Source organism: Megalobrama amblycephala, linkage group LG15, assembly GCF_018812025.1.
Source record: "Megalobrama amblycephala isolate DHTTF-2021 linkage group LG15, ASM1881202v1, whole genome shotgun sequence".
Taxonomy (NCBI): domain Eukaryota; kingdom Metazoa; phylum Chordata; class Actinopteri; order Cypriniformes; family Xenocyprididae; genus Megalobrama; species Megalobrama amblycephala.
In genome coordinates, this window is record NC_063058.1 from 3,833,805 (window position 1) to 3,848,310 (window position 14,506).

A 14,506-nucleotide genomic window follows, 5' to 3' on the forward strand; every position below is an offset into this window, starting at 1 on the left:
CTCACTAATGCTGATTTCATTAAAGTCGCTTTCAGACTGTTTTCTGAACACACAGAGGACGCGTTCAGGCTTTTATCAACTTTTCCATTAAAACTATTCATCAAATTTACACGCAGCTTTTCCCCGTGGCTGATGCTCGACTTGGATTTGATCTGACGGAGGCAAAAGAAACATTTCCTCTCCGCGTATTTTAGTCTCCAGTGAAAGTTCAGAACCTCTGCTCGGTGCTCACTTTGTTTTTACTGCGACAAACTATTTTACCGCTTCAGTTTTGCCCCAAATGTAAGAGAAGAAAACACAATCGTGAGGGGCTCGTGGAGGCGCAGAGACACCGAGCAGGGCGGGTTGAGTCTATAAGGTTCTCATGTGTTATTTAAGAGCGCAGCGGCGCTCGAGCGCTGATCATTGCTGAAACCAGACAGCGTTTGAAAGACTGTAGATCCGATCCGAGAGAGAGATGGCAGAAACCGCTCCAGCCCCGGCTGCTGCCGCCCCGGCCAAAGCGCCCAAGAAGAAGTCAGCTGCGAAAGCCAAGAAAGTAGGTCCAGGCGTCGGTGAGCTCATCGTCAAAGCTGTGTCCGCATCCAAGGAGAGGAGCGGCGTGTCCCTCGCCGCCTGAAGAAAGCTATCGCCGCCAGCGGCTACGACGTGGAGAAGAACAACTCCCGCGTCAAGATCGCCATCAAGAGCCTGGTGACTAAAGGCACCTTGGTGCAGGTCAAAGGGACCGGCGCTTCGGGCTCATTCAAGCTCAACAAGCAGAAAGCCGAGACCAAGAAGACACCGGCCAAGAAAGCGGCTCCTAAAGCGAAGAAGCCTGCGGCCAAGAAACCCGCTGCTGCCAAGAAGCCCAAGAGCGCAGTGGCAAAGAAGCCCGCGGCGAAGAAATCGCCCAAGAAGGCCAAGAAACCCGCCGCCACAGCCGCTAAGAAGGCGACGAAGAGCCCCAAGAAGGCAAAGAAGCCAGCAGCCGCTAAAAAAGCAGCCAAGAGCCCTAAAAAGGCCAAGGCGGCTAAACCTAAGGCGGCAAAGCCTAAAGCCGCCAAGCCTAAAAAGGCAGCGCCCAAAAAGAAATAAAGTCTTTACTGTTTCTCCTCAACGGCTCTTTTAAGAGCCACCCACCAACTCTGAATAAAGAGCAAAACTCGTGTATCTTATAGCGTTTAAAGTAAATAAAGATATGATTTTAGATCTTAGACTGCATTCAGAAAAGAACAAGCCACCCAGTTCTGAAAATAAACTCCAATAAACCATTTTTATATGTAAGATTTTAATTAAAAGATGATGTGGGTTCAGGCCGTGATCACAGTCCTAATGGGATGTTGTACAATACAGACATTGACAGACAACACTCGGCTGGAAAACTATAACAATACAAACAACAGTGAAAACACAACAGGAACATAATACTGTACAGTATCAGATTAAAAATATATATTTGAAATATATATATATATACCATGAAACCATTGAAATTCATGGTTCATAGTCAGAAATATGTGCATACATAATTATTCCGGCAGGAAGGGGGTTGGGCTTTGGAGGGAAGTTCAATGATTGGTTTAAATCTTTACAGACTCTAAACCAATGAGCGACTGGCACTCTAGATTAAAGACAGTATGTGGAGACCTGAAATCTCATTCTGTTCTTTCTGTCTGCGAAAGAAATATTAACTGAAAGTAAAAATGAGTGGAAGAGGCAAAACCGGAGGAAAAGCAAGAGCCAAGGCCAAGACTCGCTCATCCAGGGCAGGACTGCAGTTCCCCGTCGGCCGTGTTCACAGGCTTCTCCGCAAAGGCAACTACGCCGAGCGCGTCGGTGCTGGTGCTCCTGTTTATCTGGCGGCTGTGCTCGAGTATCTTACCGCTGAGATCCTGGAGTTGGCTGGAAATGCTGCTCGGGACAACAAGAAGACCCGCATCATCCCCCGTCATCTGCAGCTGGCGGTGCGCAACGACGAAGAGTTGAACAAACTTCTGGGCGGAGTGACCATCGCTCAGGGCGGTGTGCTGCCCAACATCCAGGCTGTGCTGCTGCCCAAGAAGACCGAGAAACCCGCCAAATCCAAATAAGCAGATTGTCTGTTTCATTGAAACCCAAAGGCTCTTTTAAGAGCCACCCATTTCATCTGATATAGAGTATTTTTCTTTGTTTAAAAGCATCATAAACCCTTTCGATTGAGAAGAGGGAAAATAAGACCCATCAATCCAGTCAAATGTACGAGGGTGTTTTTTTTTTTTTTTTTTAATAAGCACATGATGATCCCTTGATGTGTCTGTAGAGATCGTTTAGGAGGGGTGTAGGATCGCCAACATACCCTTCTCCCCTAATATTAAAATGCTTTTATTTTTCTCCTCTGATAATGTATTGAATATTATTTTGATAGATTACCCAAAATAAAAAACAATATACATATCAGCGTATATAACCGAAATGGGTCATTGTTACTCTGGGTTTTTTTTTATTTTTTTTTTTATCATGGCTGCACGCGGCTTTATATATTTTAGACTTTATACTGATTTTATACAGACTATAATGTGTTTTTGTTCTAATCAAAAATCTGCACAACCACTGGGAATTAAGTGTTTCAGAATAAATAAATAAATAAAACAATGTGAGTATGAAGCTCATGGAGGTGTCATCTGAGTCAACCGATCAAAGCACATTGAGCGGGAAATCCTCTACTTGTTTGAAAAAAAGGAAACGCGCAGTCATTGGCTAACAGTCATACACAGACGTCAAATATTAGCCAATCACAAGGCCTACATCCTCGCGACACTATCAGCACGTGGTGGTAAAATGATTTAAAAGCAGGCGTGTAACACAGAGCAGCATTTCCAGCGCAAGGAGAACAGAGAAGTCGACTTCAGCAATGGCAAGAACCAAGCAGACCGCTCGTAAATCCACCGGTGGCAAAGCCCCGAGGAAGCAGCTCGCTACCAAAGCCGCCCGTAAGAGCGCTCCGGCCACCGGCGGCGTCAAGAAGCCCCATCGTTACAGGCCCGGGACCGTGGCTCTCCGAGAGATCCGCCGTTATCAGAAGTCCACCGAGCTGCTGATCCGCAAACTGCCCTTCCAGCGGCTGGTCCGAGAAATCGCTCAGGACTTCAAGACGGATCTGCGCTTCCAGAGCTCCGCTGTCATGGCCCTGCAGGAGGCCAGCGAGGCTTATTTGGTCGGTCTGTTTGAGGACACCAACCTGTGCGCCATCCACGCCAAGAGGGTCACTATCATGCCCAAAGACATTCAGCTGGCCCGCCGTATCCGCGGAGAGCGCGCCTAAACCCGCATCAGCCACATCAAACCCCAAAGGCTCTTTTAAGAGCCACCAAAATTACACTGAACGAGACCATTTCCAGTTTAACGCTTACTGTCAGTCGAAAATTGTATTAACACTAGCTGGTATACCTCAAATGACCAATAATAATAAAATGTGTGCGTAAATATTTGTTTTCAAGAAACACCTCTGACATCCAGAGAATCTAGTTACACAATGTTTAATGTATACAGTAAACAAAATATCCCATCATGCCACATCAGTTTTGTCGAGGCTTTTGGCAATCGTGTCAGTTATTGTGGACTGCTTTGAAATTCGTATTGAAAGAGCATCAAATCTCAAAGCTAGAGCACAGACATTTTCCCACTACAAACACCATCACACCTTGAAGTATCTAATTGGCATTACACCACGAGGATCTATATCTTTATATCTATATCTGATCTATTGCAACTTATTCGGTCAATTGGCAACATGATTGGGTATAAAAAGAGCCCCTCAGAGTGGCAGTGTCTCTCAGAAGTCAAGATGGACAGAGGATCACCAATTCCCCCAATGCTGTGGTGAAAAACAGTGGTTGTTGGTATGCTGTAGCATTGATTAAAGTGTTGTAAATACTATAATATATACAGTATACTACAATTTACTATAGTATGGTCCAAAAACAATATAGTATTTACTATAAATTACTATAGTATTTTTTCACCTGCCGCATGGTCTGTTTTAAAACTTTTATCGCATGTTGAAGGCCAGAGAAGAGATTATTATTATGCAGGTACAAATTCAGCTAAGAGACCTACAGTTTAAATCTCAGAGGCCTAAAATCATTTATATTCTGCACATATATCTGAACTGTCTAATAAACTGTTGATCTCCAGCACATTTCATTGTCATTCAGTATCTCTGTATATTACATGACAATCTTATAATATTCTCTTTATCAAATGATTCAGTAACATTTTAGTATAGGGAACATATAAACTATTAACTAAACCTTTTTCCTCAATAAACTCCTAATTTACTGCTTATTAATAGTTAGTAAGGTAGTTGTTAAGTTTAGGTATTGGATTTAATTAAGAATGTAGAATAAAGTCATGCAGAATAAGACATTAATATGTGCTTAATAAGTACTAATAAATAGCCAATAGTCTAGTAATATGTATGATAATAAGAAACTAGTTAAAAGGCCGTAAAATAAAGTGTTACCAATGACTTATAAAACTTGATTTTTTATATTAAAGCACAGGGCTCGTTAGATCAGTGTTAGGGTGAAATCACAGTGTTTTGTGCTCGAACTATATTGAGGGGAGGGGCGTGTTGCGCCTTGTGACGCGGTGCTGCTTTCTATCAGGTCCTGTAAGCAAATGTAAAAGTCCTCCTACTAACACACTCGTCTACCATTCTTTATCATCGCTTGATAGAGTTGTGTTAAACATGTCTGGAAGAGGCAAAGGCGGTAAAGGGCTCGGAAAAGGAGGCGCCAAGCGTCACCGTAAAGTTCTGCGCGATAACATCCAGGGAATCACCAAACCCGCCATCCGTCGTCTCGCTCGCCGTGGCGGTGTCAAGCGCATCTCCGGTCTGATCTACGAGGAGACCCGCGGAGTGTTGAAGGTGTTTCTGGAGAACGTCATCCGCGATGCCGTCACCTACACCGAGCACGCCAAGAGAAAGACCGTGACCGCCATGGATGTTGTGTACGCGCTGAAGCGACAGGGACGCACTCTGTACGGCTTCGGAGGATAAACTTCTGAAACCAGGAACAACTACACCAACCCAACGGCTCTTTTAAGAGCCACCCACTCTCTCACTTAAAGAGTCCAATGTTTGTCGACCACACATTGAATTATAAAATGTTTTGTTTTCTGAATTCAGCATGAACTTTAGCAAAGTTCAATAAACTCATAACCTTTAACAGTAATGCATGAAGACTATCAACATCTTTCCCCCGCTATAACCGTAATGGTTCCCAAAATAAGAGTTTTGCTTTATATAGTGGTATTTGTTATATAACGAACTATTTGTTTCTGTCACACAATCTTTACTAATTCAGCAGATACTGTTTTACAAAACAAATAAAGGGGCATTAACATTAAAATAATAGCAAAGTTAGCAGAAGTGGAAATGCAGAAAACAAAAATGTTATTTATTTTACACAAAAGGTCAAATTGGCTTTTATTTACTATTTTGTTAGTTTATACAGTTAAACATTTTCATGAATCAAAACGTTTATAGGAAAAAGACTTTGTAAAGGGTGTCTGACCATTATTTGTCTCTTTCCTCCAACACTCCCTCAATGGCTCTATAATTGTGTTAAAATTACACGATGGTTCACAATATTTGTCTAGAATCGCTTATTTTCTCAAACTAATAATAAAAAGAGCGGGAGACGAAACAAAGGACACAGTCAGGGTGTAGTTCAAACTTTGAGCGGTTGGCGGCGGCGCATGTGATTGGCCCTCATTCCGCTCGTGACGCTTTGAGTTGTCCAATGAAATACGACTTTATGGGTTTGGCCTTTTAAAAGAGGCAATCTGATTGTTCATGTATCTCTTTAAAAATTAGCACAGGGCGGTGAATAAATGCCTCTGTGTCGCTTCTGTCCTCACATTGCTTTGTGAAGTTTGTGTTCAAAAAGCATCATGCCTGAACCAGCAAAGTCCGCGCCTAAGAAGGGCTCCAAGAAGGCCGTCACGAAGACCGCCGGTAAGGGAGGAAAGAAGCGCAAGAGGTCCAGGAAGGAGAGCTACGCTATCTACGTCTACAAAGTCCTGAAGCAGGTTCATCCTGACACCGGCATCTCTTCCAAGGCGATGGGCATCATGAACTCTTTCGTCAACGACATCTTCGAGCGCATCGCCGGTGAGTCGTCTCGTCTCGCTCACTACAACAAGCGCTCCACCATCACTTCTAGAGAGATCCAGACCGCCGTGCGTCTGCTGCTGCCCGGAGAGCTGGCCAAACACGCCGTGTCCGAGGGCACCAAGGCCGTCACCAAGTACACCAGCTCCAAGTAGAGATTCAACCGAGACTCTCAGCGACCCAAAGGCTCTTTTAAGAGCCACCCATCTTCTCCTTAAAGAGTTTGTTGTTTGTAGAATCTGTTTAAAACTAAATGTGATGTATCAAAAAATCGAGTTGGAAATCGTGTACTTCTATTGCTGTTAAAGCACTTCAAAACTTGAGCTCATTAGTAACTGTTTCTACATCATCAGAAATCTGCATATTAATTGAGATCAAGTTTACTATATGCATTTACAAAACATGTGATTATAAGGTTCATTACTGTAGACAGGAGCATTTGGGCCTAGTTAAGTTGACTTCTGATTGATTTTAATAGTCTACACTTTTCAATGTAGGACAAATTATTAAAGTACACAGATGAAATTTCATTTTTTAGCTCTCAAATGTTCTTCAGTTCCAAATCATGTACTTTTATTGCTGTTAAAACACTTCAAAACTTGAGCTCGTTAGTAACTGTTGCTCCATGATAAATCTGCATATTGAGGATCAAGTTTACTATACGCATTTACAAAGCATGTGATTATAAGGTTCATACTGTAGACAGGAGCATTTGGGCCTAGTTAAGTTGACTTCTGATTCAAGGAGGGTGTTTTTACAATAAAGTCTGACAAATCTTTCAGTCTTTGGATTTCTTATTATCAGCTTATTATGGACTAATGCCCTGCAGCTGTCTGAACATGTTTTTTTATTGAAATATCTTCCAACTAACCTGTCAAACGATCTAAGACTGAAGGACAATAATGAGAACTCTGAATATAACTGGAGCAGCTATTAAAATGCTTAAAGTGCATATTGCAGGTTTAACATTTTTTTTCGAGATGAATATATAACCTTGTACAAAAATACCATATAAAAGGATACTGCAGGGTTTAAAAATGTTTTGCGAGACATAAGGGCATTAATTTAGTAGATAAAGTGACGGTCTCTGTAAAACCGCTTTTTTTTCAGCGTCGCATCATTTTACGTCACTACAGGGAGATGTTCTCAGAGCTCTGTGTTGACTCAGTGCAGAATATATTGGTATTTAGCAACAGCGGCCGTGAATCAGTGTGTTTTCGGTAGTTTTTGTATTCTATTTATAATCGTAATGGTAAATTATTGTGTCTGTGGAGGTTGCACAAACTTCAGCCTGTCAGGACATCGAGTACAGAGGTTTACTAACAAGAAAAACTACGCTGCTATCTTCTGTGCCGGGGTTTGTTTTGTGCAGGTGAAGAGACGGGACGTACAAGGGACGTCCCCGGACGTTGTGAACGTCCGTTAAGGTCCGCGTTTGGTCCGCTTTGTAACGTTCGCTGACGGACGTTCGGGGGACGTCCGCGTTTAGTCCGCTTTTTAACGTTCGCTGGCAGACGTTCGCCGGACGTTCGGGGGACGTCCGCGTTTGGTCCGCTTTGTAACGTTCGCTGACGGACGTTCGGAGGACATTCAAGTCCTTGCCAGTTTGCGAAAGTCCTACTGACGTCCCTCATCTGGTATTTCCATAACAACACTTGTAAAAAAAAACAGCGTTGCCTTTTATCAACAGACCTTACACCTTGAAACTCAGACAAAGGGCAAATGAAACTAAACCTACTGGATTTAAAGGAGGTTGTGTTCCTTAAAATCCCTTTAAACATGATAATGGATTTACAGAAACCATGATTGTTTTGTTGTGCAGGTTGATATTATGGTTTTACTTCAAGTAATAGTTCAAGTAATAATCAAAAATAGTTGAATTCGGGTCATTCTACAGAAAAGTCCACTTTTGGTATGACAAAATGTCTTAAAATGTATTTCTTTGACAGCTTTATGATTTATTATTATTATTATTTTGTGCATTTAAAGACAGCATGTACCATTTTTTTTGTCACTGGTGTTACCATACTTCTCTGGCATTTTAAACATTTTTATGAAATGATATTTCTCAATTTTTTCAGCACATGCAGTCAGAGTTACAGAAAAAAAGATAATGAAAAAAATAAGGAGATTATGTGTGTTTTTTTTTTTTTTCAATCAGGTTAGTTAAAAGTGATTGAATTATGCTAATTTAATTATGCATGTATTTGCTATAACAATGGAAATATTTGAAAAACAGTTATAAACAAGTAATGCAATCCTTTACATCTTAATTCTTGAGTTTAGCAGAATTCAATGAATGTAAAAGTATTATCATGTCACATATGACACATTTTATTTAATGAGACAGACAAAAAACAGTAACACCAGTGACACAATGAATCACCAGTGACAGATACGACCAAATATAGCCTACTTATTCTTCAACTATAATCAAGGAGAGGAGACTAATTTTTTTACATTTTTTATACAATCAAAGACTTTTCATTGACACTTAGTGAAAGCAGTCAGTAAAAGATCATAAACAACATTTTAAAAATGTCTGTAAAATACGCTGTCCGTAAAATCGCTGCTTCTCAGCTTCTCAGTTTAGCCAAATACCCTCAATTTAGCCATATCTGACCAAAGGAGGATTAACAATAGGGAAAAAAGTTAGAATCACATTATTTAGTGCTATTTTATGCAAAATAACTAAATAAATAGCTTTGAATAAAGTTTTTTTTTTCTGTAAACAACACCAGTGACAGTAACACCAGTGACATTTTTCATGAAAAATGCATTTTATGGCTGCTGCAAGGTATCAATCAACATGTTGTCAATCATGGTATATTCACTAAATTAAGTAGTTTAATCCATTTGTATTCTAGTTTTTTAAAATTCCCTAATAATAAAGTAGGTCACACCAGTGACTTCAACTAAAAGCTTCATATGAAATTATGATTTTCTAATTAAAATTTCTGATAACTGAAAAGAGATAGTGGACTTTCCATGTGTCTTTCTTCATGGATCTTCAGGAAATAGGAAGAAGGTAGTCAATTGATGTCAACAGTGTGATTTTTATTTCAAAATAAGAGATTTTTGTTAAAGGTAACACCAGTGACACAACACCAGGGTTTTTTTTTATATATATATATATTTTATAATATTTATTCAGCATTTGTTTTTGTTTTTTTATGTCATTTACATAATATATTTGACAGTTATGCATACATTATTGTATTTAAACCCTGTTTCTGAGCTCAAAATAAAGCACTTTCCCACATGACTGTGGGGACGAGCACTTCTGTGCTGTTTGGAATTTTTATAATTAAAAAACAAATACTGCCACATTGATGCGCAAGAAGGTTTAATTGTTCAAATATTGTTTCATATTAAAATATAAAAAAAAAATGTTTTCAATATAAAAAAAGTGTTTTCAAGTGTAATATTTCTGTAAAGGGACAGAAAAGTTGACTTTTCTGTAGAATGACCCATTCATTGTAAAATGAAGTAAATATTAAAAATGAACAACTTTCATGTTAGCCTATGGGAAAAAATAATGGAGTAACTTCAACCTACTAACTAATTAAAGATGTCATCAGATCATGTGTGCTTTCAGCAGTTATCATTTTAAACATCAAAATCATGATGCCCCCCAATAGTAGGCTACTGAATATAAGATGTGGGATAATATAAGAATGGGACATTTTATCCAAGTCATCTCAATGGTAAAAAGTGTCCCAATCACCCTGAACTGGAGCTCTAAAATAATTTTATTGACTTCAACTGATGAATGCAGCCAAAGAAAAGATGAAGAATGGAAAAGCACTTTGCTGGCAAAGAAATTGGAAAATAACACAGGTAAGACAATTCCTATACCCATAAATACCTGTCAAACATGGTTTTATTAAAGAAAAGTTATTTAAAAAAAAATACTTAAATTTTTACACATAAGAAAGGTATAGCATGTGGCAAAAAGTGTAATATAGCCACACTGTGAGATACAAGCAAGTGACGATCGAGTGACGTCATTATTTAGGTTACGCGCATGTATCCATGGCAACGCTCGGCTGCGTCGACGGTTAACGGTCCTGCCGGTGATTTTCTCAGATGAGGCCTTGAGTTTTCTCTTTCGTCGGTCAAAAAGGTATTTTAAATTTTAGTTTAGCAGACATTAGCTACCATAACCACTGTTTATCTTGTAAAGTTTAAATTATATGACAAGATTACATTTACAAACGTTTGCTGAAGTTGTTGTCCGTCGCGGCTGACCGTTACGGCCTATCTTCAAATGTACGCTAATCTTGGTCTCACGAATCCAAATTGTCAGTAACAAATGTTTCTTAATAGACAGACGATACCTGAAACATTATTGAATGTGTTCATTTTGTCGTTTTAGGTTAGAAGCCATCGAAAAAACTGCCATCGGACTACCACAGCTGACAACGAGAGACGCGCGTGCACAACTGCATAACACACACACACACACACACACACACACACACGGAAAGAGCACAATTATGAAACTGCTCATTTATTATAAATAAATAAATGTATTTTTCTCCTTACAACGTGTTTGTGTTCTTTTGTTAACCTAGAAGTAAAATAAAAAACAATAAGAGGACTTAATCGAAAGTCCCCTAAACGTCCCGAATGGCCGCTGAACGTCCTGTGAACGTCCCCGTGACAGCCAGAGGACCCTACACATGGACGTTCGGGGGACGTTCGCAGAGGCCATTCAGGGGACGTTCTGGGGACCTTTTTTTGTTAGCTGGGACTTCACTTCTGCATCTGCGTCGAAAAACGCGTTCATTTTAGACTGGAGGATTATCATCCTGGCGATATGATGGAGTTCAACATTGTAATACTTCTGTAAATGATTATATTAAATGAATAAACTTACACACGCTATGCTTCTTCACCGTTTTTACTTGAATCAATTATAACACTGATGAATACAAATTATGTACACATGCATACAGTCTCACACTCACACAAAACAGTTTTGAATGATGTGCTGGTAATGTAAATACTCCAATTTCATGCATGCCATGTATGTAAACTTATATATACATTCAAGTTCACACAACTACATAATCACGGCGTCATACATCCTCACACAATCAGTGAATGGGCACGGAATAAACTCATAACACAGAATTAATGAATAAAGGATAACATGAAATACATACAGTAAGTTAACACTATATGTTTGGCCGCCGGCGGGAGACATGATCACGGATCCGTCAGAGATGCAGCTCGATGAAGACTTACGGTGCACATTTTAAGTTTTGTGTTTGATTATTACATTTGCTAACTACCAAATCAGTCGTGATGAGAAACGGCTATATCACGTAACGTTAGTGTGGACGGATATTAACGCGTGTGACATAGGGCCTACGCTTGATCAAAGTTTATTCGTTTCTGTTATTAGTAATCAGTTAGGCCTACTCCTAGATGACCAATAGCTTTGCTATTGCCTGATTCATGATAATAATCTGTACAATATTGTGATCTGAGCACATGTCGTTAACGTTATATCTATAAGCTAACACCGGTCTCTGTCCTGTTCTCCACTGCTTCTCCTCACACAACAGCTCAATGTGTCTCTTTTGACCGTTATTCTGTCTAATTCTGGCCTGTCCCTGCTCTCTTGACCACACAGCAGGCTAACTGTATGGCTGTGATTAGTTATACGAGTATAAATAAGCATTTACAATTTCCTCAGCATCCGAACTATCATTGCGATCCATTGTTTTCCTATAGTTTATATTGATCGCGTTCCCTTCAGTGACGTCACGTCCGATTTGGCATTTTTCAGATGCGGAAGTAAAATTCTCTCACAAAAAATGACTCCAGAAGCATATGTAGCGTATTTACGCGTGTTTTTTCAAGAACATCTATTTCATACATTATTTTTCTACACATTGAATCACTAAAGCTCTAACCTGCAATATGCCCTTTAAAGGGTCATGAACCCCCCCTGTTTTAGCTGGTCGTTCACACCTAATGCATTGGGTGCAGCATTAATGCAGCATTAGTGGAAACTAATGCTGCGTTCACCCACCTCGTATTTACTGGAATCTTGAGATGACAACACGTGATGTTATATTCGGAGCTGTTCACATCCTTAGACTGGGAATTATGCGTTTCTATGGCACCACTATCAATGCCTATGAATCTACAGTGGTCAGGTGGTACAGCGGCCACGTGGTACATCTTGGAGCTTTCAGAAAACTCCCAGCTTACAAGCTGTAATTACGAGCTCTACAAGGACATGGATGCTTTTTACAAGCTAGAATCTTGTAACTACAGGAATTATGAGGCTGCGTGAATGCACCTTTAATTTGAAGACATCCAGTTTTTTTTTACTAAAAAACGAAAATCTAATCAAAATCTTCTGTTCATTCGTTTTAAAAAGAAAACGAAAAAACTAAAAATTGGCTTGATTTTACGTTTTTCGTTCTGGGATTGGAAATTAATAATGTTTGAATAATCAATCTCTACATGTGGGCGGGAATGAAACGCCTCTTTCCGCTGATTGGTCAACCAGACGTCAAACCATGTCGTCATCAGTTGTTCATCTGTTCTGCTTAACAGAATAAAAGTCCCTCGCTCTACAGCTGTGCGGATTCTTAACGTGTTTATTGCAACTACATTTAATCTATTTCTCATAAATATTAATTTACTTTGCAGCTGCACACAGCTACCCCAGCCTACAGCTTTGGCACACTGCCTGTTTTATTTACTGACCAACTATAAAAATATAGTGAAGCTGCTCGACGCACTGGACAGCACGGAGCAAATGTACAACATTGAAGTAAAGCGCAAATCAGTAGATTGAATGCAGCAGTCATAACTTTTGTTTTAGACACCATGAGTTTTAGACATGGGATGAATTTGAAATATGACAGATCTAAAAAGATATTACATGTTATTAGTTCCTCAAGGCGGTGCTATTAGTTCAGAGATGGACTTTATTGAAATGCAAAATGGATGTCATGATTTGATGACGGAGGTAAACTCTTTTGAGATGTCAATTTGTGATTTCACACACAATAATAATAATAATAATAATAATAATTAATAAATAAATAGAGGTAATGTTAATTAAATATATTAAACATAGCCATTATAGTGCTCTCTTAGTTATAAGAAGATATCAAAACCCTAAAATAACACTAACAATAAAGAGATGAAGAGTATTTTAATAACCTATTTATTACCAGAAATGAACTTTACCTTAAGGGGGAACAGATTTTCAGGGGATTTTTTGTTTTACCTTTATATATGATTTTTTTCCTAATCTTATTAAATATGTAGGTATGCTATCTTCAATGTTAAGTTCTTAAACTTAGTCAATTAAATTAATAATATGATGCTAAAGGTTGTTACCAATTTGGATATTTGGATTATGACATTAATGTTGCCAGTAGGTGGCGGCAAGTTATTTTGTTAATGAATGAGTCATTTATTCAACCAATTTGTTCAAAACACTGATTCATTCAGGAATAACTATCAGTTGGATCTCTATAATCTTTTGGGCCATTGAATCATTCAGTCAACTGATTTGTTCAAAGACTCTGATTCATTCAGGAATGAAACACTGCTCTGTGCGCTACGAGTCAGTCGATTTGCATTGAAAGTTTAATTGGCAGATAAAATAAAACACCATTTTGTGTGACATTCATTAATACTAAATATATGAAATAAACTCAGAATATTGCCTAAAACAAAAGTTATAACTTTAAGAAAAGAAAAAAAATAGCATGTTGCCTATTATATACATACTGTATATTTGACATCATAGGCCAGTGATAACCTACATTTTCTACACTTCTCTATGGAAAAAAAAAAAAAAAAAACTCTCAAAATAGAATAGGCCTAATGGATATGCTGTGACTGTAAAATACACTGAAATTAATATATTTTCATAGCCTATCTGTCATAACAATTTAAATTCATCCCATGTTGTCTAAAACAAAAGTTATGACTGCTGCACATTTACACTTAAATCAATACTGGTACTTTGAACTTTAATTCAATGTATTGTACATTCGCTAGATTTTTATAGTTGGTCAGTTAAATTAAACAGGCAGTGTGCCAAAGTTGTAGGCTGGGGTAGTTGTGTGCAGCTGCAAAGTAAATTAATATTTATGAGATAAACTAATATTTCACATGTAGATGAATTTATGTCTACACAAAAGTAAGCCCTGACTCTGCACCAGTAAGATTTGTGTCAAGCCATTCACTAGTCTGATAAAAGAATGCAAATTTTACGCAAAACAAAAAATTGACTGGAACAAGATTCCAGTCAGGTATATTTCAAAGCTCAGTGTACCGCATGTGAATAAGGATGTACATTTGGGATGGGCTTAGTTTGCACTT

At 38.9% G+C, this 14,506-nt stretch overlaps 5 protein-coding genes and 1 long non-coding RNA gene across 6 annotated transcripts; all 6 read left to right on the forward strand.

Moving 5' to 3' along the window:
* The first annotated feature begins 457 nt into the window (after positions 1–457).
* On the forward strand, positions 458–1,077 carry LOC125247984 (histone H1-like). Its single transcript, XM_048159538.1, has 2 exons — positions 458–542; positions 590–1,077. Exons 1-2 carry the CDS (start codon positions 458–460, stop codon positions 1,075–1,077), a joined length of 573 nt encoding a protein of 190 aa, XP_048015495.1.
* Positions 1,078–1,644: 567 nt separating this feature from the next.
* Positions 1,645–2,207, forward strand: LOC125246614 (histone H2A-like). The gene has a single exon (XM_048157591.1). It carries the CDS (start codon positions 1,686–1,688, stop codon positions 2,070–2,072), a length of 387 nt encoding a protein of 128 aa, XP_048013548.1. The 5' UTR covers positions 1,645–1,685; the 3' UTR covers positions 2,073–2,207.
* Positions 2,208–2,822: 615 nt separating this feature from the next.
* Positions 2,823–3,363, forward strand: LOC125246600 (histone H3). Its single transcript, XM_048157577.1, has one exon. The coding sequence runs from the start codon at positions 2,873–2,875 to the stop codon at positions 3,281–3,283; it is 411 nt and encodes a 136-aa protein (XP_048013534.1). The 5' UTR covers positions 2,823–2,872; the 3' UTR covers positions 3,284–3,363.
* A 1,315-nt stretch (positions 3,364–4,678) lies between these two features.
* LOC125246642 (histone H4) lies at positions 4,679–5,079 on the forward strand. The gene has a single exon (XM_048157620.1). It carries the CDS (start codon positions 4,712–4,714, stop codon positions 5,021–5,023), a length of 312 nt encoding a protein of 103 aa, XP_048013577.1. The 5' UTR covers positions 4,679–4,711; the 3' UTR covers positions 5,024–5,079.
* Positions 5,080–5,859: 780 nt separating this feature from the next.
* Positions 5,860–6,357, forward strand: LOC125246624 (histone H2B). The gene has a single exon (XM_048157602.1). The coding sequence runs from the start codon at positions 5,920–5,922 to the stop codon at positions 6,292–6,294; it is 375 nt and encodes a 124-aa protein (XP_048013559.1). The 5' UTR covers positions 5,860–5,919; the 3' UTR covers positions 6,295–6,357.
* A 3,022-nt stretch (positions 6,358–9,379) lies between these two features.
* Positions 9,380–10,796, forward strand: LOC125246674. Its single transcript, XR_007179926.1, has 3 exons — positions 9,380–9,979; positions 10,158–10,265; positions 10,518–10,796. It is a non-coding gene; the product is annotated as an uncharacterized LOC125246674 (long non-coding RNA).
* The last annotated feature ends 3,710 nt before the right edge of the window (positions 10,797–14,506 follow it).

Excerpts from the sequence above, each read along its gene's own strand:
- LOC125247984 (XM_048159538.1), top strand. The coding sequence starts at position 458 with ATGGCAGAAACCGCTCCAGCCCCGGCTGCTGCCGCCCCGGCCAAAGCG. Across the intron at positions 543-589 it reads TGCGAAAGCCAAGAAAGTAG|GAGAGGAGCGGCGTGTCCCT; the intron begins GTCCAGGCGTCG and ends TCCGCATCCAAG.
- LOC125246614 (XM_048157591.1), top strand. The coding sequence starts at position 1,686 with ATGAGTGGAAGAGGCAAAACCGGAGGAAAAGCAAGAGCCAAGGCCAAG.
- LOC125246600 (XM_048157577.1), top strand. The coding sequence starts at position 2,873 with ATGGCAAGAACCAAGCAGACCGCTCGTAAATCCACCGGTGGCAAAGCC.
- LOC125246642 (XM_048157620.1), top strand. The coding sequence starts at position 4,712 with ATGTCTGGAAGAGGCAAAGGCGGTAAAGGGCTCGGAAAAGGAGGCGCC.
- LOC125246624 (XM_048157602.1), top strand. The coding sequence starts at position 5,920 with ATGCCTGAACCAGCAAAGTCCGCGCCTAAGAAGGGCTCCAAGAAGGCC.